A 21,494-nucleotide genomic window follows, 5' to 3' on the forward strand; every position below is an offset into this window, starting at 1 on the left:
GGAGTAAAGCAAGGGCTTGCATTTGGCTTAGTTTTCATAATCAAGTTCTTCTACATAATTTTCTAGGTATGTCAAGGGTGCTTCTTAATGTAATAAACTTGAACAAACTGGCCATGTAGTAAGTTGTCTGTTGTGGTCAATTAAACTATAATAAATTGTTTGTTGATTTGATATTAGAGAATGTTGGCAAATTTTAGATCTCTCTGTGTTGGAGAATCATATGAATTAGCATTATTTGGTTCATTTATTTTTCATCGAGTCCTAATTTTGCTTATATTTATAATTCATTTGTTAACATTTTATTTAAAAAAAAAAAAGAGTTTGAGCGTTCATGATTATCTTTTCTTTTCTTCAAAAAATGATATGCTATTCCACTTTTGTGAGCTAAGCTTCATATTTTGGACTACACCTAAGCGTCATCAGCCATTCAGCTGCCATGTATTGAAGATTTTAACCTGGGTATTATTATGCAGATCTCGAAGATTAAAATAGCAGACATTCCTGATGTTGATCTTTCTCATCCTGGATTTACAAAATATGGAAACTTCATTGTTGAAGTAGTGGACCCAGTTTCTGACTACTTAGAGCTAGTGGAGGTAAGAAACAAAAATTTTTTGTCTTTGGATAACGATTCATGTGGTTGATTTTCAATAATTGTGAGATTCTTTGCAGCATGTATTTGATTTTGAGCTCATCAGAAGTCTTCTTTCACGGCCAGATTTCAGGTATATGAATCCTCCACTGATTACTGAAAGGAATTGTAGTTTATGTCCTCATATCTATCTCAAATCAAGTCAATATGTCACGATCAAAAATTTTATGTCACGACTAGCGCATAATTTAAGTATTCTTAAATTATGCAAGCCTTATTAGAGTATCTTGAATAAATATATTATCACTTGCTGATCCCAAAAATAGATAAAATCCAAATAAATAAAACACTGAATAAACAACATAAATATCCCATAAGTAAACTGCGGAGTCTCTACAGATTTCAAATAAAAACTTAAACTGTTCAATAAACTAAACTAATTATTAGCCCGAGGATACATGAACAAATCAAAGATTTTCCCTCTCCAGAAAATGGACTGAATATTTGGATCAGCTGCAGAATTTTACTGATCTGAAACAGATAATAGACAGAGAAAACGTGGTTTGAGCTAATGCTCAGTGAATGATAATTACAGCACACAACGGAACAGGAACAGGCAGACGCTTGATTAATTTCATAATAAAATTTCTATTCAATAAAATCTTGCTTATGCTATTAAAATCATTAATAAAATAATTTCATAAAATATATATATAAAAGAAAGATCTCAATCAAGTTAGGTGCATTAAGGATAAAGAAGGAAAAGTGTTGGTGAAAGATGAGGACATTAAAGAAAGATGGAGAAATTATTTTAATGATCTCTTTAATAATAGTCAAAATGGAAATAGCGTGAATATAGATTTTAGAATAATAGAAAAGAATGTAAATTATACTAGAAGGATTAGATCTTTAGAAGTAAATGAAGCACTTAAGAGAATGAAAGTGGGTAAAACCTGTGGACCCGATGAAATACCAATTGAAGTGTGGAAGTATTTGGGAGATATGGGAGTGACATGGTTAACTAAATTATTTAATAAGATTCTAAACTCAAAGAAAATGCCTGATGAATGGAGGAAGAGTATTTTAGTACCTATTTTTAAAAATAAGGGAGACATACAGAGTTGCTCAAACTATAGGGGAATTAAACTCATGAGCCATACTATGAAGTTGTGGGAGAGAGTTGTGGAGCATCGACTACGTCATGATACTTCTATCTCTCTCAATCAATTTGGTTTCATGCCCGGTTGTTCAACTATGGAAGCGATCTTTCTCATTAGAAGCTTGATGGAGAAATATAGAGATGTGAAGAAAGATCTACACATGGTTTTTATTGATTTGGAGAAGGCTTATGATAGTGTTCCAAGATAGGTCTTATGGAATGTGTTAGAACAAAAGAGGGTATCTATTAGGTACATACAAGTATTGAAAGATATGTATGAAAGAGCAACTACTATTGTGCGCACAGTGGGAGGGGACACAAGAGATTTTCAGATCTCAATTGAATTACACCAAGGATCAGCCATAAGCCCTTACCTTTTTACATTAGTTTTAGATGAACTGACGAAACATATACAAGAGAGTATTCCTTGGTGCATGATGTTTGCGGATGATATTGTTCTGATAGATGAGATACGAGAAGGAGTCAATAGGAAGCTAGAACTTTGGAGAAGTACTATAGAGTCAAAGGGTTTTAAGTTAAGTAGAACGAAGACAGAATACATGCATTGCAAGTTCAGTGAAGGCCAAACTGGTGATAGGGAAGGAGTTAGTTTGAATGGAGTAGTATTGTTCCAAAGTAATCACTTTAAATATCTAGGCTCAGTCCTTCAAGTAGATGGGGGATGTGAGGAGGATTTAGTCATAGGATTAAAGCCGGATGGTTGAAGTGGAGACGTGCCACGGGAGTTTTATGTGATCGTAAGATTCCCAATAAATTAAAAGGAAAATTTTACCATACAGCCATACGACCGGCTATGTTATATGGTAGTGAGTGTTGGGCACTGAAAGAGTCGTATGCATCTAAGTTAAGAGTTGCAGAGATGAGAATGTTGAGGTGGATGAGTGGCCATACTAGACTAGATAAAGTCCGTAATGAAAGTATTAGAGAAAAATTTAGGAGTGGTGCCAATTGAAGATAAGTTGAGAGAAGGGAGATTAAGGTGGTTTGGTCATGTGAAGCGTAGACATACGGATGCTCCAGTTAGACAAGTAGAGCACATTAGGTTAGAGGATAGAAAGAAAAAAAGAGGTAGACCTAAATTGACTTGGAGGAGAGTAGTACAACATGACTTAGAAGTATTACACATTTCTGAGGATTTAACTCAAAATCGTTCAGAGTGGAAAAAGCGAATCCATGTAGCCGACCCCAAATTTTTGGGATAAAGGCTTAGTTGAGTTGAGTTGAGTATATATATAAAAGAAATTCATTCGATAAAATTTTATGGTACAGTATACCAGGGTGATGATACCCATATCACCAAAGGCCAGATGGTAAGTGCATTACCAGATATTAGATACTTTCTCCTCCTCCTTCACAGATATCAATGCATATGATACTAATGCAAACCACAAACTGCAATGACGCATGACTCAACAATGCAACGTAATACCGTGATAGTCCACACAGTGGGGCCAGATAACAGGTACAGATACTGGGCACAGGTACTAATTCAAAACAGAAAATCAATTTGTACAAATCAATCAAAATTAACAAAAAAAATTTCAGATAGCAAATAATAACTGATAGTACAATTTCAGTAGTTTATTTCAATAATTCCAGAGAGTCAATAAGATCAAATCAATCTCAAATCAATTCAGTGTAACACATCGGTAAATTTTATAGTCAGATATCAATCAATATAAAGATATTAGAGGCCTGTTCCTGGAATCCTAATGTTTCTAATGCAGAGATAATTGACAAAATCAATTATTTAATCAAAATCAGAATAAAATTCAATAATAATATAAAACTCTAGAAAATCACATGTAAAATAATTGTTAAAATATTGATTTAAAATTTCATTTAATAACAAATTTAATGCTAAAAAATTTTAAAAGGGACTAAAACGATGTAATGTACTATAATTATCACTTACCTGAAACCTCCAAGACAATAATTATATTCAATAAAAGAGATACACTTTTAGCTGATAGATTGAATATTCAAATCTCCTTGAAAATAGAATCCAAGGTAATGAATAGAGAAGTAAGAATTTATGGATTCTCTGAGCACATCAGATTATAAATCGTAAATTTATATATATATATATATATATATATATATATATACACACATATATAACAATAATAAAAGATGATGAAAATACCTGTTGAGAGTATTTGGTAGAAAAAGGAGGTGATAAACAGATTTTGAGAGCAAAGTTAAACAGAAAGAAATGATTAGGGTATATATATTTGAAAAGTTCTATTAGGTATAGAATGGGATAAGAGTTATTATTGAACTGGGTTGTTAATATTACCGATATACATTTAATTTCAAAAATAATATATATATAAATAAATAAATAAGCAGGCCATCCGATAAAATATTTTTTTTTTAGATAAATATATTAAATTATTGTTAGCTAATTAAAATAAATAAATAATTAAATAGATAAAATATTGGATTTCCACATACTTTCCCTCTTAAAAGAAATTCGGTCCCTGAGTTTAAACAGACAAATTCCTAACCTGAAAAATTAAATAAGTGAGGATGTTTGGCTCGTATTTCAGATTCTGCCTCCCGTGTGACCTCACTACTTGAGTGATTATGCAATAAGACTTTTACCAAAATCACTTCCTTAGATCGGAGTTTCCTAATTTGTCAATCTAAAATCTTTACTGGTTGCTCCTCATATGACATATCATCTCTAAATTGTATGGTTTGAGGTTGTAAAATATGAGATAGATCTGGTACATACTTTCTAAGCATAGAAATATGGAAAACTAGATGTACATGTGAAAAACCAGGTGGAAGGGCTAAACGGTAAGCAACTGCTCCAATTCTCTCCAAAATTTCAAATGGATCAATAAAACGAGGACTGAGCTTCTCTTTCTTCCCAAACCTCATGATTCCTTTCATCGATGAAACTCTCAGAAATACATAATCACCAACCATAAACTCTACATCTTTATGCTTAGGGTTAGCATAATTTTTCTATCAACTTTGAGCAGTCAAAAGTCTATCACGAATTAACCGAACCTTCTCTAAAGTTAATTGTATCAACTCTGGTCTAGTATACCTTCTTTCTCTAACTTCATCCCATCAAATCGGTGACCTACACTTTCGATCATATAATGCCTCATATGGAGCCATCTCTATACTTGCCTGATAACTGTTATTATAAGCAAACTCTACTAAATGATGATCCCAACAGCCACCAAAATCCATAACACATGCACGAAGCATGTCCTTCAATGTCTGTATGGTCCTTTCTGACTGTTCATCTGTCTGAGGGTGAGAAGCAATACTAAGGTTTACTCGTGTTCCCAAAGCTTCTCGGAATTTCTTCCAAAATCGAGAAGTAAACTGAGTACCACGATTAGAGACAATGGAAACTGAAATACCATGAAGACTAACAATCTTGTCTATATACAACTGTGCAAGTTTAGCAAAGCATATGTAATCTTCATAGGAAGGAAATGAGCAGATTTTGTCAAGCTGTCTGCTATCACCCAAATTGCATTGTAACCACCTCGTGTACTAGGTAAACCTACAACAAAGTCCATAGCAATGTGCCCCCACTTCCACTCGGGAATAGGCAACGCCTGAAGTAACCCAGATTGTCTCTAATGTTCTGTCTTAACCTGTTGGCAAGTCAAAAATTTAGTAACAAAATCTGCAACATCTTTCTTCATGCCACCTTACCAATAATGCTCCCTTAAATCACACTACATCTTAGTTGAACCTGGGTGTACTGTGTAAGCAAAATTGTGTGCCTCCTTCTTGATTTCTCTTCTCAACTCATTAACATTAGGGACACAAAGTCTAGTGCCATAACGAAGAACTCCATCATCATCTAACATGAACCCTTGAGCTTGGCCTTGATGGATACTATCTATAATCTTACACAACTGAGAATCTCTCTTCTGAGCAGCCTTAATTTGATCAATCAAGATAGGCCTAACTCGAAAATGTGCTAAGAATGATTCAGCTACGATTTCAAACTCTACTCCCTGATCTAACAACTCATGTAATTCACCAATCAGATGCCTCCTCTTGGTAGATATATGGGCTAAACTACCAGAAGGCTTTCTTCTTATAGCATCTGCCACCACATTAGCTTTTCCAGGGTGATACTGTATGGTGCAATTATAATTTTTCAGCAATTCTACCCATCTCCTTTGCCTAAGATTAAGATCACGTTGGTCAAAGATGTATTTGAGACTTTTGTGGCCAGTGAAGATTTCACAAGTCTCACTATACAGATAATGCCTCCAGATTTTCAAAACAAAAATTACTGCCGCCATTTTCAAATCATGAATTGGATAATTTTGCTCGTGTGTTTTCAACTGATGAGAAGCATATGCAATAACCCGTCCATGCTGCATCAAAACACCTCCTAAACCAATCCTAGAAGCATCACAATACAGTGCATAACCCCCTGATCCAGACGGAAGAGCTAACACTAGTGCTGCAGTCAAACGAGTCTTAAGCTCTTGAAAACTTCTTTCACAAGCCTCAGACCATTGAAATTTTACATTCTTCTGTATCAACTTAGTTAAAGGTGCTGTAATACGAGAGAAGTCTTGAACAAACCGTCTATAATATGAAATTTGAGGAATGAAGTCATGCGGGAGTGCATAAGTCATGCACTCCCCTTATGCACCTCTCGGCAGATTTGATTTTTCAGAGAATCGGGTCATGCAGAAGTGCATAGGTCATGCACTCTGCTCATGCAGACTTCGGCAATTTTTGGAGTTTGGGTTGGTGGTTATGCAGGTGTGCATAAGCTATGCACTCTGCTTATGCACTCTTCGATGGGTTTTGAGATTCAGAGTGTGAGGTCATGCGGGAGTGCATAAGTCATGCACTCCCCTTATGCACCTCTCGGCAGATTTGATTTTTCAGAGAATCGGGTCATGCAGAAGTGCATAGGTCATGCACTCTGCTCATGCAGACTTCGGCAATTTTTGGAGTTTGGGTTGGTGGTTATGCAGGTGTGCATAAGCTATGCACTCTGCTTATGCACTCTTCGATGGGTTTTGAGATTCAGAGTGTGAGGTCATGCAGAAGTGCATAAGCTATGCACTCTGCTTATGCATGTCTCGGCAGCTTTTGGAATTCTGGGTTTCTGGTTATGCAGAAGTGCATAAGTCATGCACTCTGCTTATGCACCCCTCGGCAGGTTTTGGAATTTTGGGTTTCTGGTTATGCAGAAGTGCATAAGTCATGCACTCTGCTTATGCACCCCTCGGCAGGTTTGGAGATTCAGAGCTTTTGGTCATGCGGAAGTGCATAAGTTATGCACCCTCATTATGCAGACTTCGGAAGAGAGAGAAAATGAAGAATTTGAAGTTATGCAAATGTGCTTAAGTCATGCACTCTGCTTATGCAGGTTTCGAAAGATGTGAAATTTGACAAAATTAGGCTATGCAGAGTTGCATAAGCTATGCACTCTCCTTATGCACTTGCAATAAAGGTGAAAAATGGCAAGAATTGTGGTTATGCAGGATTGCATAAGCTATGCAGTTGCTTATGCACAATTCAACAAGATTAAGATTGCAATGGAACATGAATTGCAAGTGTGAAAAATACCCTAGAATGAGGAAATATAATTCTATGAAGCATAAACCATGAGAAATTTTCACCAAAAACACATCAATATATACAAAGTTCATAAAAATGCATCACACAAGCATGTAGAAATGGATCCTACATAAAAGACCTTTGAGAACTATGCCATTTTGACTCAAATTCTGCAAATCAACATTTAGCACATTAAAACTCAATAAAATCTGCATAAAGTTGCATCTATTCACAAATGATGAAATGAACTCTCCAAGTTTTGCCAAGAAAATGCACCATACCTACCTTGAATCCCACAACCCAAATAAGCTCAAAACTGTAAAAAATGACTCACTTACCACCATATTAACATTATAAGCACAAATATTAAAAATTTACACACCCAACCTCACCAAGAACATAAGCCATCTACTGCAGACACCTTCTTTGCTGCAGAATGTCATTTTTTTGCTCTGCATAAACCAGGTAGCAACCCAAGGACATAATTCATCTGCTGCAGACCTTTCCTTGCTGCAGATTTCATTTTTCCTCTCTGCATAAACCAGGTAGCAGACCCTGCACTGGTTATGCAGCAAAAATCAATCAATTTGTAGGAGATTTAAAGAACATAATTTCAGGTTAAGGGTCACTCCCCAGCAGTTCACCAACCTTCCTCCATTGAAATACATCTACAAGGGACAAAATTCAACAAATGTCAAAAATTGAATTTGGGGAGATTCAAGATAAAAACAAAAGTAATGAAAGTAAAAGTAAATCAGCAAAATAAAAATAAAAGGACTTGGGATGCCTCCCAAGAGGGCTAATTTATAGTCCTTAGCTGGACTTTTCATTAATTTCACTGAAAAGAGGTGGGGGATTGGAGAGCTTGTAACAGCTTGCTCCTATTATTGGGTCTCCAGTTATGTAATGTTTCAATCTATGCCCATTGACCTTAAAATTCCCAGATTTTTCACTCCAAATTTCAATTGCTCCATAAGGGAAAACCTTAGAAACTCTATATGGACCAGTCCACCTTGACTTAAGTTTTCCAGGGAACAATTTCAATCTTGAGTTGAACAACAAAACTAAATCACCTTCTTTGAATTCCTTTTTTCTAAGATGCTTATCATGCCAAACTTTAGTTCTTTCTTTGTAAATACGGGCACTTTCATAAGCATCCATCCTCAGTTCCTCAAGCTCATTAAGTTGCAATAGTCTCTTTTCACCAGCTTGCTTAAGATCAAAATTCAAGGTCTGAATGGCCCAATATGCTCTATGTTCTAGCTCCACAGGTAAATGACAAGACTTACCATACACCAACCTAAAGGGAGTAGTTCCTATAGGGGTTTTGTAGGCAGTCCTATATGCCCATAAAGCATCATCTAGTTTGATAGACCAATCTTTCCGAGAATTGTTCACTGTTTTCTCCAAAATATGCTTGAGCTCTCTGTTAGAAATTTCAACTTGTCCTGAAGTTTGAGGGTGGTATGGGGTAGCTATCTTGTGCACTACACCATACTTCCTCATTAAGCTCTCAAATTGCTTATTGCAAAAATGGGAACCCCCATCACTAATTACAGCCCTAGGAGCTCCAAATCTGCTCAAGACAAATTTCTTCAAGAATTTCACTACCACTTTAGCATAATTAGTTGGAGTTGCAATAGCTTCCACCCACTTTGACACATAGTCAACCCCAACTAAGATGTATCTATTACCATATGAAGGAGGGAATGGCCCCATAAAATCTATTTTCCAAACATCAAATAATTCCACTTCAAGAATATTATTTAGGGGCATTTGATCTCTTTTTGACAAATTTCCACTCCTTTGACATTTATCACAATCCAACACAAATTTCCTCACATCCTTAAAAAGATTTGGCCAAAAGAAACCAGCTTGCAAAATTTTACTAGCTGTTTTAGAGATTCCAAAATGTCCTCCATAATCAGAAGCATGGCAGTGATGTATAATACTCTGTGTCTCTTCATCAGGAATACATCTCCTTATTAAACCATCACAGCATCTCCTAAAGAGTAAATGATCATCCCATCTATAAAATTTCACCTCATGCAAAAACTTTTTCTTTTGTTGCCATGTCATACCTAGGGGTAAAACTCCACAAGATAGATAATTCACAAAGTCTGCATACCAAGGTAGTTTAGCAACAAGAGAGAAAAGTTGTTCATCCAAGAAAAACTCATCAATAGGGATTTCATCCAATTCTTCATCATCCAATTTCAGCCTACTAAGATTATCAGCAACTACATTTTCAGCTCCCTTCTTATCTCTAATCTCCAAATCAAACTCTTGTAGCATCAGAATCCACCTAATGAGCCTAGGTTTAGCCTCCTTTTTACGGAGCAAATACCTGATGGCTGCATGATCTGAAAATATAACCACCTTTGAGTCAATAATGTAAGGTCTGAATTTTTCCAATGCAAAGACAATTGCTAAAAATTCCTTTTCAGTTGTTGCATAATTTGTTTGAGCCTCATCCAGTGTTCTACTAGCATAATAAATAGCATAAGCCTTTTTGTCCTTTCTTTGACCAAGAACAGCCCCAATTGCATAGTTGCTAGCATCACACATAATTTCAAAAGGTAGGCTCCAATCAGGTGGTTGCATGATTGGTGCAGTGATAAGGGCTTGCTTCAACCTGCAAAAGGCATCCAAACACTCTTGGTCAAATACAAATGGTGTGTCATTACTTAACAAATTAGACAAAGGTTTGGCTATTTTAGAAAAATCCTTGATAAAGCGTCTGTAGAACCCGGCATGTCCTAGGAAACTTTGAATTCCTTTGACATTGGTAGGAGGAGCCATCTTCTCTATCACTTCAACTTTGGCTTTATCAACCTCTATTCCTCTGTTAGACACCAAATGTCCAAGCACTATCTCTTCCTGAACCATGAAATGACACTTTTCCCAATTTAACACAAGGTCAGTATCTGCACATCGCTGCAAAACTTTAGAAAGATTAGCCAAGCATATGTCAAATGAAGATCCATAAACAGAAAAATCGTCCATAAAAACCTCCATTATGTCTTCAATGAAATCTGAGAAGATTGCCATCATGCACCTTTGAAAAGTGGCTGGTGCATTACACAACCCAAATGGCATCCTCCTATAAGCAAAGGTTCCATATGGACAAGTAAAAGTGGTTTTCTCTTGATCATTTGGATGGATAGGAATTTGAAAAAAACCTGAATATCCATCTAAATAGCAAAAGTAAGAATGCCTAGCCAGTCTTTCTAACATCTGATCAATGAAGGGAAGTGGAAAATGATCTTTTCTAGTGGCAACATTTAATTTTCTGTAATCTATGCACATTCGCCAACTAGTTACTGTTCTGGTGGGAATTAATTCATTATTTTCATTTTTGACAACTGTCATTCCACCCTTTTTTGGGACAACATGTACTGGGCTCACCCAAGTACTATCTGAGATAGGGTATATGATCCCTGCATCAAGCAACTTCAAAATTTCCTTTTTAACAACTTCTTTCATATTTGGGTTCAACCTCCTCTGATGTTCAATAGATGGCTTACAATTTTCTTCCAAAATGATTCTATGCATGCAAAAGTGTGGGCTTATTCCCTTAATGTCATCTATGGTGTATCCTAAGACTTTCCTAAATTGTCTCAACACTCTTAACAACTTATCAGCCTCTAAGGTACTCAAGTTTGCATTTACAATTACTGGATAAGTGTTATTAGTGCCAAGAAATTCATACCTGAGCTGAGAAGGAAGTTGCTTAAGTTCTACCTTAGGTGCATCTTCTTCTTTGAATGATGGTTGCTTAAATTCGACTTTTTCCTTTTGTGTGAGATGAAAAACTGGAGCAGAAATGAATGGTGGACTTCCCTCTAAGTGTTGAGCATATGCAGCCACATGAGGGTTGTCATAGTCTATGCCTCCTCCATGAACCAAGCAATTTTCAAGTGGATCTTCTGGATATTTCTTTCTGAAATGTTCTTCAACCAGCTCATCAATAATATCAACTCTCAAGCAAGTATCAGCTTCAGAATGATGCTTCTTCATAGTGTTATTAATATTGAAAACCAATTGCTCTTCACCAACCCTAAGAGTCAGCTTTTCTCCCTTAACATCAATCAATGCTCCTGCTGTAGCTAGAAAGGGTCTTCCCAAGATGATTGGGATATTAGAATCTTCCTCCATGTCCAAGATGACAAAGTCAACAGGTATATAGAACTTTCCAACCTTCAGAGGCACATTCTCCAAAATCCCTTCAGGATACTTGATTGATCTGTCAGCTAACTGAAGAGAAATGTGGGTTGGCTTAAGATCTCCCATATTGAGCTTTTCATAAACGGAGAGGGGCATAAGGCTAACACTAGCCCCTAGATCACATAAAGCTTTTGTAGAACATGATTCCCCAATGTGGCATGGAATTGAAAAACTCCCTGGATCCTTGAGCTTTGGAGGAAGTTTCCTTTGGAGGATAGCACTACATTCTTCTGTCAAAGCTACAGTTTCATCATCTTCAAGTTTCCTCTTGTTTGAGAGAATTTCTTTCAAGAATTTTGCATAAGAGGGCATTTGTGAAAGAGCATCAACAAATGGCACATTTATGTAAAGTTTCTTCAAAACCTCTAAGAACTTCCCAAATTGCTTATCAAGCTTGGCTTTTTGAAATCTTTGTGGAAAGGGAAGTTGTGGCTTGTAGGGCTCAGGAGGTATATACTTCTCTTCCTTCTCTTCAATTTTCTCTTTACATTTTTCTGCACTCTCTTGTTTTTCACTCTCATCAGTTTCTTTCTCATTTTCTCTCTTCTCACTGTTTTCACTCTTCTCATCATTTATAACTTTCCCACTTCTTAAAGTAATAGCTTGACACTGCTCTCTTGGGTTTTCTGGTTGACTTGGTAGTTTTCCAAAAGACTTGGCACTTGAGGAAGATGCTTGTTGTGCAATCTGATTTTCCAGCATTCTGTTATGTGTTTGCATCTGTTCTAGCCTTGCTTTCATCTCTCTCATCTCCTCATCATGCTTATTTTGGTTAGCAAGAATCTGTTGCAATAAAGCTTCAGTGGTGGAATTTTGTTCTTGCTGTTTTGGTGGAGGATTCATATTTTTCTGCTGAAAATTAGGCAATGGTTGCCTATTTTGCTGATATGGAACTCCTTGTTGCTGTTGTGGTTGAAAATTCTGATTTGGAACTTGACTTTGCTGATTTCCCCATGAAAAGTTGGGATGATTCCTCCAATTTGGATTGTAAGTTTGAGAATAAGAATTCCCCATTTGCTTGTTTCCATAATTACCAACATATGCTGCTTGTTCTCCATAATCTACTCCACAGCTGGTAGTTCCCTCTGCATAAGCAACTTGTTGTGAACTTCCAGCTGATGATGATGAACTAACCAACATACTCAAGTCTTCCATCTTCTTAGCCAAAACATTAGTAAGTGCATCAAACTTTGCATTAATCATGTTGAATGGATCAAGATCATACATTCCAGCAGCTTGCCTTTTTTGAGTTGGAGCTGGTCCTCTTGGACTACTCCAAAGATGAGTATTCTTTGCAATTTTCTCCAATAGCTCATAAGCTTCATCTTCATGCTTCATAATAAATTCTCCTCCTGTTTGAGCATCAATAATCCCTCTTATTGCAGGAGTGACATTTGTGTAAAAATTCTGGTTTATCATCCATTTCGGAATGGCATGATGTGGGCATTGTCTCTCTAATTCCTTCCATCTCATCCATGACTCATAGAGAGTTTCATCTTCTCTTGGTCTGAAAGCTGTCATTTGATTCCTCAATTCTTGAGTTTTTCCAGGTGGAAAATATTGTGCAAGAAATGCATCGGTGAGTTGCTCTCAATTTGTAATGGAGTTGTGAGGTAAAGAGTCAAGCCAATCCAATGCTCTATCTTTCAAAGAGAACGGGAATAGCTTCAATCTTGCTGCATCATCAGATACTCCAGGTTGTTTTTGCATATCACAAATCATAGCAAACTTCTTCAGATGTTTGTGTAGATTTTCAGAAGGATGTCCTCCAAATTGAGAATTTTGAATCATTTGAAGAACTCCAAAATCCATCTTGTAGCTATTTGCATCAATTCTTGGTCTTGCTATGCTCTCTCTCAAGTCATCAAAACGAGGAAAAGCATGATCCATCATACTTCCCCTAGGCACATTAGCATTAACAACCTCTTCACCTTGGGCTGCATTTTCATTGTTTCGATCATTTCCAGCATTAACACCAATTCTCATTCTTTCATCAGCCATGTTTGCTTCTAATTCAGTTTCTCTCAAGGCTTCTTTTCTTTTTCTGGTTTCTTTCTTGTTGGCTTTACAAAATTTCTCAATTTCAGTATTGAACAGTAAGGATGTGTCACTTGAGCTTCTAGCTCTTCTCATAAAAGATTAAAAGTACCTGAAAAAGAACAAACAAACACAAAATGAAAAGATAACAAAATAAAACTAAAAACAACTAAAATAATCAAGAATTCAATCTTACACAAACAACTCCCCGGCAACGGCGTCAAAAACTTGATGTGGCCCAACCGCAAGTGCACGGGTCGTACAAGTAATACAGTAAAGATATCGTTCCCATGAGGAGTTGTGTTAATGATTGAATTTTTGATATAAAAAGTTGAGTAAATTGAAATATTTTTGAAATTAAAGTAATGAATTAATGGGTATTGAGAATGTGAAATCTATATGTGCAAAATTTAATATTCTATTCAACAATGTATTAATTAAACTAAAATTGCATCAAATTGAAATAAGCAAGTTCAAATATGGCAATATTCAAAATGGCAAGTAATTAAATTCGATTAGAAATTAACAATAGTAAAAAGGCGATTCCGGAGTTCGGGATTTCATACTCGAGCTATTTTGGGATTTTAAATTGGTTATCCAATCTTGTGAAACTAATGGGTTTTAAGGAGATTAATTCTTAAATCCTTTGAATTCCCTTTCGAGTGAGACAAAGAGTGCCTTAATCAATTTAATCCTACTTTCGTGGACTTAGAATTAATTAAGACCCATTAAGTTCTTTAATTAATCTGTGAATCCTCTTAATCCTTAGCCTATTTCTAGGTCTAAGTTAATTAAGTCCAATTCCTTGATTATCTATCACAAGGCCTTCTCCTTTCGGTGCCTCAACCATGGATTAAGAACATCACTTAATGGGATCCTACACTAAGCATGTCATTAAGCACACAAGAAATGAATAAAACTCATTAAGACCACAAAATATGGATTACCCAATCAAAATCCACAAAATATCTCAAATATTACAACCCTTACTCCAGAATCAAAAGTAAAACTACTCACTATCCATAATGCTTACAAGATATATTGAGTTTAAATGGAAATAAAGCTTTAATCTAAGCTAAGGAATAAGAAATTAAACACTAGAAATGTAGAAAAATGTAAGGAAAGAAAGAAATCTGCAAATCTTGGTTGAAAATGGTGTGGAAGGTGAAAGTAACTCTTCAAATTCTACCTCTCCTCTCCTTTTCTTTTCTGCTCCTTGTCTCTCCCTCTAAAAATGGGAAATGAGACTATTTATAGCATTTTTCTGACATGGAGCCCTAAAATGGTGTGTTCTAGGAGGAATTATCTGAGAGAATCTTCTGCCAGCTCATTAATGAAACCTTTATGGGACTGCATAAGTGGACTGCATAAGTTATGCAGTCCCTTATGCAGTTTTCGGCTGGTTCTGGTTCACTTATGCGAAACTGCATGACTTGGTGCATAGGTTATGCACAATTCTGTGAGAGTGCATAAGGGAGGCGTGAATGTGCATAAGCTATGCAGTCTCCTTATGCACATTTCGGTTGGTTCTGGAACAGTGATTTTTCTCCTTATGCAGATCTGCATAGCTTATGCGGCAAGTTATGCACAATTTGATCAATGCATATTTCAGCTTGAAAACTTGTTTTTGACATCTTTGGCTGTAGAAGTCACTCCTCAATGGCAAAATTTCTCTTCAGTCCTTCAAAAACACCATTTTTCCTACAAAACAAAGTAAAAGATACAAATTAATCCAAAATCGACAATTATGGAAAACTAACTAATTAACTAATGAAATTAGCAAAAAATAACTAATAATAGAATAAAATAGCTATGAAATTAGACCTAAATGACTATGCAAAATGTATGTATCATAATACCCTGCTAAACCCAAGAAACTACGAATCTTTGACACAGTTGTTGGTTTAGGCCAATGAAGCACTGCCTCAACTTTCTTCTTATCAATACACACCCCATCCTTAGACACTGTATGGCTTAGAAAAGCCACACTATCTAACCAGAACTCATATTTTTGAGAACTTAGCATATAGTTTGTGTTCTCGTAAGATCTGAAGGACAATTCTCAAATGCTGCTCATGCTCCTCCTTACTTTTTGAGTTTACTAGAATGTCATCAATGAACACTATAACAAACTGATCTAAGAAAGGTTTGAAAACTCTATTCATGAGATCCATAAAAGCGGCTGGAGCATTGGTAAGACCAAAAGGCATTACAAGATATTCATAGTGTCCATATCTAGTCTTAAAGGCAGTCTTAAGTACGTCTTCTTTCTTGACCCTCAATTGATAATATCTAGATCGAAGATCAATCTTGGAAAAACACTTGCACCTTGAATTGGTCAAACATGTCATCTATGCGTGGAAGACTTATTACGCACAGTCATCTTATTCAATTGCCTATAATCAATGCACATTCTCAAAGACCCATCCTTTTTCCGCACAAATAACATAGGAGCACCCCATGGAGAAACACTAGGGCGAATAAACCTCTTATCTAGTAGGTCCTGTAGCTGCTTCTTCAGCTCCTTAAGTTCTGCAGTACGATAAGGTGGCATAGATATGAGCTCAGTTCCAGGAACTAAGTCTATACCAAACTCTACCTCTCGTTCCGGGGGTAAATCTGATAAATCTTCTGAAAACACATCAGGAAACTCCTTAACCACTGCAACATTCTCCAAACTTGCACCTTCTACCTGAACGTCTCTAACATAAGCTAGATACCCCTTACACCTCTTTCGCAATAATCGGTTAGCACTCGCTGCTGAGATAAGATTACTAGAGGCTATATTACGATCTCCCTAAAATTGAAATTCTGTCTCCTCAGAAATTTTAAAGAACACAACTTTATTATGACAATCCAATGAAATGTGATAAGTGGCTAGCCAGTCCATGCCTAAAATCACATTAAACTCAAACATATCCAAAGAGACAAGATTTACAGCTAATTCCCTATCTCCAATTTGAACTATACATCCCCTATACACCGTATCAGTTTCTATTGCATTCCCCATAGGTGTTGATACTGATAAAGGATACTCTAATAAAGTAGGTGGTGTACTGAATCTCATGAAAAAGTATGGAGAAACAAAGGAATGACTGGAACCAGGATCAAATAGTACTCAGCATGAAATGAGCAAATAGGAAGTGTACCTATCACTACTACACTAGATGCCTGAGCATCCTGCTGAGTTAAAGCAAACACTTGGGCTTGACCTCTACCACCAGATGTTTGTCCCTGAGTGCAGATCCTCTACCACCAAAAACTCTACCACCCTGACCACGACCACCAGAACCCTGACTTCTATCACCATATTGTGAAACTGGCCGAACTTGAGAGGGAGCAGAATGTGCTGCCTGACCAGCACCTTGAGTTGTCCCACTAGTAGGACAGTTCTGTCTACGGTGTCCCAGCTGTCCACAACCAAAGCATGCCCTAGTGACCCAATGACAAGTGCCCTTATGTAGCTTACCACAATGCTGACAAGGAGTGCAAACAGGCCTAGTGCTAATGTGACTATACCGAGCATTCCTTGCATGAGTCCTCTGCTCACATCCCTGACCAACTCCAGATTGATGTGCCCTATTCTAAACTGTAGACTGAGAACCCTGCTTATTACCCTGATAAGAACCCTGATGACTCTGTCCTCTGTTAAACTGATTACCCTGACCATCTTTCTTAAACCGCTTGCACTACTCACGAGCCCAACGTTCATCATCATATATCTCCATTTGTTTAGCCCGATCAACCACCTCTTCATATTTAGGTAGTCGTAAAGGAGTTACACGATCAATTACCTTGTCTCGTAAGCCCCTTTCAAACCTGCAAGCCTTCTTCTCTTCATTTGGAATTAAGTGTTTACCAAAGCGGGATAATTTGGTAAACTTCATCTCATACTCTGTAACTGTTATGTTGCCTTGCTTCAAGGTTTCAAACTCCAAAGCCTTAGCCTCTTAAACACTAGGAGGGAGAAATCGCTCTAAGAAGAGAGAGTGAGACTCAAGCCAGAGGATAGAAACTTCGGGTTGCCCACTCTTCTTAGAGAGATACCACTCACGAGCAACTCCCTTAAGCTGATTTCCTGCCAACATCACCATCCTAGTACTACTGCAACCCATAGTGTCATAACACCTCTCCATGACATCTAAAAAATCTAAGGGTTCAGCTAATGCATCCTCTCCAGTGAACTCCTTTGTTTTTAGCTTGAGAAAGTCTGTGGAGTCAATAAATTGAGCCCTATCTTGAGCTAGTGCTAAAATAGGGCCAAATGCTGGTTGTTGTTGTTGAGCTGTAAGGTACTCAGTTATAGTATTAACAACACGATTCACTGCATGCAATCTCATTGCCAGAGCTGCCACAGTAACCTGATCAGCTCTAGGTGTTTGAGCTGCAGTAGCTAATTGGAATGGTTGTGCCCCAGTCTTAGCCATAGGCGTCTGTTCAGATGTCTAATTAATAGTTTGAGGTGATACCTCCCTTGTTGGATCAAGGTTAGCACCATTAAGTCCCTTGGCCTTCGTTCTCCAATTACGTTTAACAGACCCAGGCATCTATTTATTTTAATAAACAAGCATTAAATCTGAAAATGTTAGCCAAATTAAGATAGGTGAAAAAGTACGAAGGATGCAGATATCTAAAGCAATGATAAACTGAAAAGACGTTAAGGATCTTATGCTCCGCAAGTTTACTAGACCGAAATTGGGCTCTAATACCAACTTTGTCACGATCCAAAATTCTATGTCACGACCGGCACATAATTTAAGTATTCTTAAATCATGCAAGCCTTATCAGAGTATCTTGAATAAATAAATTGTCACTTGCTAATCCCAAAAATAGATAAAATCCAAATAAACAAAACACTGAATAAACAACATAAATATTCCATAAGTAAACTGCGGAGTCTCTACAGATTTCAAATAAAAATTTAAACTATTCAATAAGCTAAACTAATTATTAGCCCGAGGAAACATGAATTCGGGCATACCATGAGAACAAATCAAAGATTTTCCCTCTCCAGAAAATGGACGGAATATTTGGATCAGCTACAGAACTCTACTGATCTGAAATAGATAACAGACAGAGAAAACGTGATTTGAGCTAATGCTCAGTGAATGATAATTACAGCACACAACGGAACAGGAACAGGCAGACGCTTGATTAATTTCACAATAAATTTTCTATTCAATAAAATCATGCTCATGCTATCAAAATCATTAATAAAATAATTTCATAAAATATATATATATATAAAAGAAATTCATTTGATAAAATTTTATGGTACATTACACATGGGTGATGATACTCCACATCACCAAAGGCCAGATGGTAAGCGCGCTACCAGATACTAGATACTTTCCTCCTCCTTTACAGATATCAATGCATATGATACTATTACAAACTATAATCTGCAAAGATGTATGACTCAATAATGCAACATAATACCGTGGTAGTCCACATGGTGGGGCCAGATAATAGATACAAATACTGGGCACAGGTACCAATTCAAAACAGAAAATCAATTTGTACAAATCAATCAAAATCAACAAAAAAAATTTCAAATAGCAAATAATAACTGATAGTACAATTCCAATAGTTTATTTCAATAATTCCAGAGAGTCAATAAGATCAAATCAATCTCAAATCAATTCAGTGTAACACATCGGTAAATTTTATAATCATATATCAATCAATATAAAAACATAAGAGGCCTGTTTCCGGAATCCTAATTATTTAATCAAAATCGGAATAAAATTCAATAATAAAATAAAACTCTAGAAAATTACATGTAAAATAATTGTTAAAATATTGGTTTAAAATTTCATTTAATAACAAATTTAATGCTAAGAAATTTTAAAAGGGAACTAAAACGGTATCATGTACTATAAATACTACTCACCTGAAATCTCCAAGATAATAGTTATATTCAATGAAAAAGAGACAATTTCAACTGACAGATTGAATATTCGAATCTCCTTGAAAATATAATCCAAGGTGATGAATAGAGAAGTAAGAATTTATGGATTCTCTGCGCACATCAGATTATAAATCATAAATTTTTATATATTTATGTATATATATACACACATATATAACAATAATGAAAGATGATGAAAATACATGTTGAGAGTATTTGGTAGAAAGAGGAGGTGATAAACAGATTTTGAGAGCAAAGTTAAACAGAAAGAAATGATTAGGGTATATATATTTGAAAAGTTCTATTAGGTATACAATGAGATAAGAGTTATTATTGAACTGGGTTATTCAGATTATAGATATATATTTAATTTCAAAAATAATATATATATAAATAAATAAATAAGCAGGCCATCCAATAAAATATATTTTTTTAGATAAATATATTAAATTAATGTTAGCCAATTAAAATAAGTAAATAGATAAAATATTGGATTTCCACACAATAAGACTGCCCTGAACTATTCGCACTTTATCTTTTGGAAAACTTGTGTTGGGAGAGAAAAGAAACTGGTTTCTCATTATGAACTGAAGAAGTGCAGCTGAGCTATTTATACACATTGACAAAGAATCCAGCTAAGCAAAACTAACAAACAAACTAAGCTAACTGACTAACAGAATAAGTTACAAGAGAAGCTCCCAGCAGCTTTGAGATTTGAGAGTCTCACACTTCTCAACATCTTTTTAATGGTTTCACCAGGCCACTCTTATCTGTGGCCATATTTACAGTTATATTTGTTCTTCCCATTCCAATTAATGACTCTTGCAAAAATGTTTGGAACTTTGGGTGGACAATTATATTTTCCATTATAATTATTTGTGCTTTTTGTATTGGTTACCTAATATCAATCACTCCTCTTTCCCAAAAAAAAAAAAAAAAGAAAAATCCTTCTCTTTACAGAATTATGCCTTTTTGTTATATCTCAGATACAAATTGCAATCTTAGACATTTTTGAATCTATTCTTAAAGCAAAATGTTTGGTTTTAAATTTAAAATATATCACACTGGGTGTTATCTTTTAGGTTTATTTTTGATGCCATGCATGCGGTCACTGGTGCTTATGCAAAGCCCATCTTCGTGGACAAGCTGGGAGCCAGTCCAGTACGTTCTGCAAATGGAATATTTGGAAAATAGTTTTCAACTATGTGTAAATTTTTAATAGGAATGCTAGATTTTTCATATAGGACTCAATTTCAAATGGAGTGCCCCTGGAGGATTTTGGGCATGGTCATCCAGATCCTAATCTTACGTAAGTAAATAATGCCTACTCAAGTGGAAGTGATCTGAAATTATTGAAAAGGATACTGACTTTTGACTTGTATTATAAAACAGATATGCCAAGGATTTGGTGAAAATTATGTATAGTGAGAATGGGCCTGATTTTGGAGCTGCAAGTGATGGTATGTTAGATGAATCCATTTCCTTTATGTATGCTCAAATTCACTTGTATTTTATGCTGTATTCTATAATTTCCTTGATTTTCCTTTTTTTTTTTTGGTATTGAAATAACAAGAAGGATGTAAAAAGAGGAGTAGAAAATTTGGGCTTCAGTTATAACCATGGTTTTGAAAACCAGACCAGCTGGTTGGACCGGCTTAACCGGGAACAGGACCTCGATCCGGTTCAGTTCATTCATAAACCCTACCTCTAAGAAACCCGTCCTGAACCGGAATGAACCGGCCGGCTAACCAGTAAAATTGTTAACCCGGTCGGGTTTAAACTAGTCGGTTGGGTCACTGATCAAATCAATCAGACCGATCATTCTTTGAAAAAATTTAAGGTTATGTACACGGCTGACAATGGGTATCGAAAATAAATCTTAGTTGCAAATGGGCTTTGGAAAATCCTATGATTTTTATCATTGCCAGCAATTTGAATCCAAGAGGTCGTGGTTTACCCGGACTGTACCCGTTGGCAGC

General features: G+C 36.1%; 1 protein-coding gene and 1 non-coding gene across 2 annotated transcripts in view; both read left to right on the forward strand.

Moving 5' to 3' along the window:
* Positions 1-21,494, forward strand: part of LOC110670188 (phosphoglucomutase, chloroplastic) — a 30,227-nt gene that overhangs the window by 4,883 nt on the left and 3,850 nt on the right. The window contains exons 9-13 of the mRNA XM_058138913.1: positions 474-596; positions 673-725; positions 20,598-20,676; positions 20,760-20,824; positions 20,908-20,975. Coding sequence (XP_057994896.1) covers positions 474-596; positions 673-725; positions 20,598-20,676; positions 20,760-20,824; positions 20,908-20,975 — 388 coding nt within the window. The remainder of the gene's footprint in view (positions 1-473; positions 597-672; positions 726-20,597; positions 20,677-20,759; positions 20,825-20,907; positions 20,976-21,494) is intronic.
* LOC131175626 (small nucleolar RNA R71) lies at positions 12,997-13,103 on the forward strand. Its single transcript, XR_009145821.1, has one exon. It is a non-coding gene; the product is annotated as a small nucleolar RNA R71 (small nucleolar RNA).

Source organism: Hevea brasiliensis, chromosome 17, assembly GCF_030052815.1.
Source record: "Hevea brasiliensis isolate MT/VB/25A 57/8 chromosome 17, ASM3005281v1, whole genome shotgun sequence".
NCBI classification, from domain to species: domain Eukaryota; kingdom Viridiplantae; phylum Streptophyta; class Magnoliopsida; order Malpighiales; family Euphorbiaceae; genus Hevea; species Hevea brasiliensis.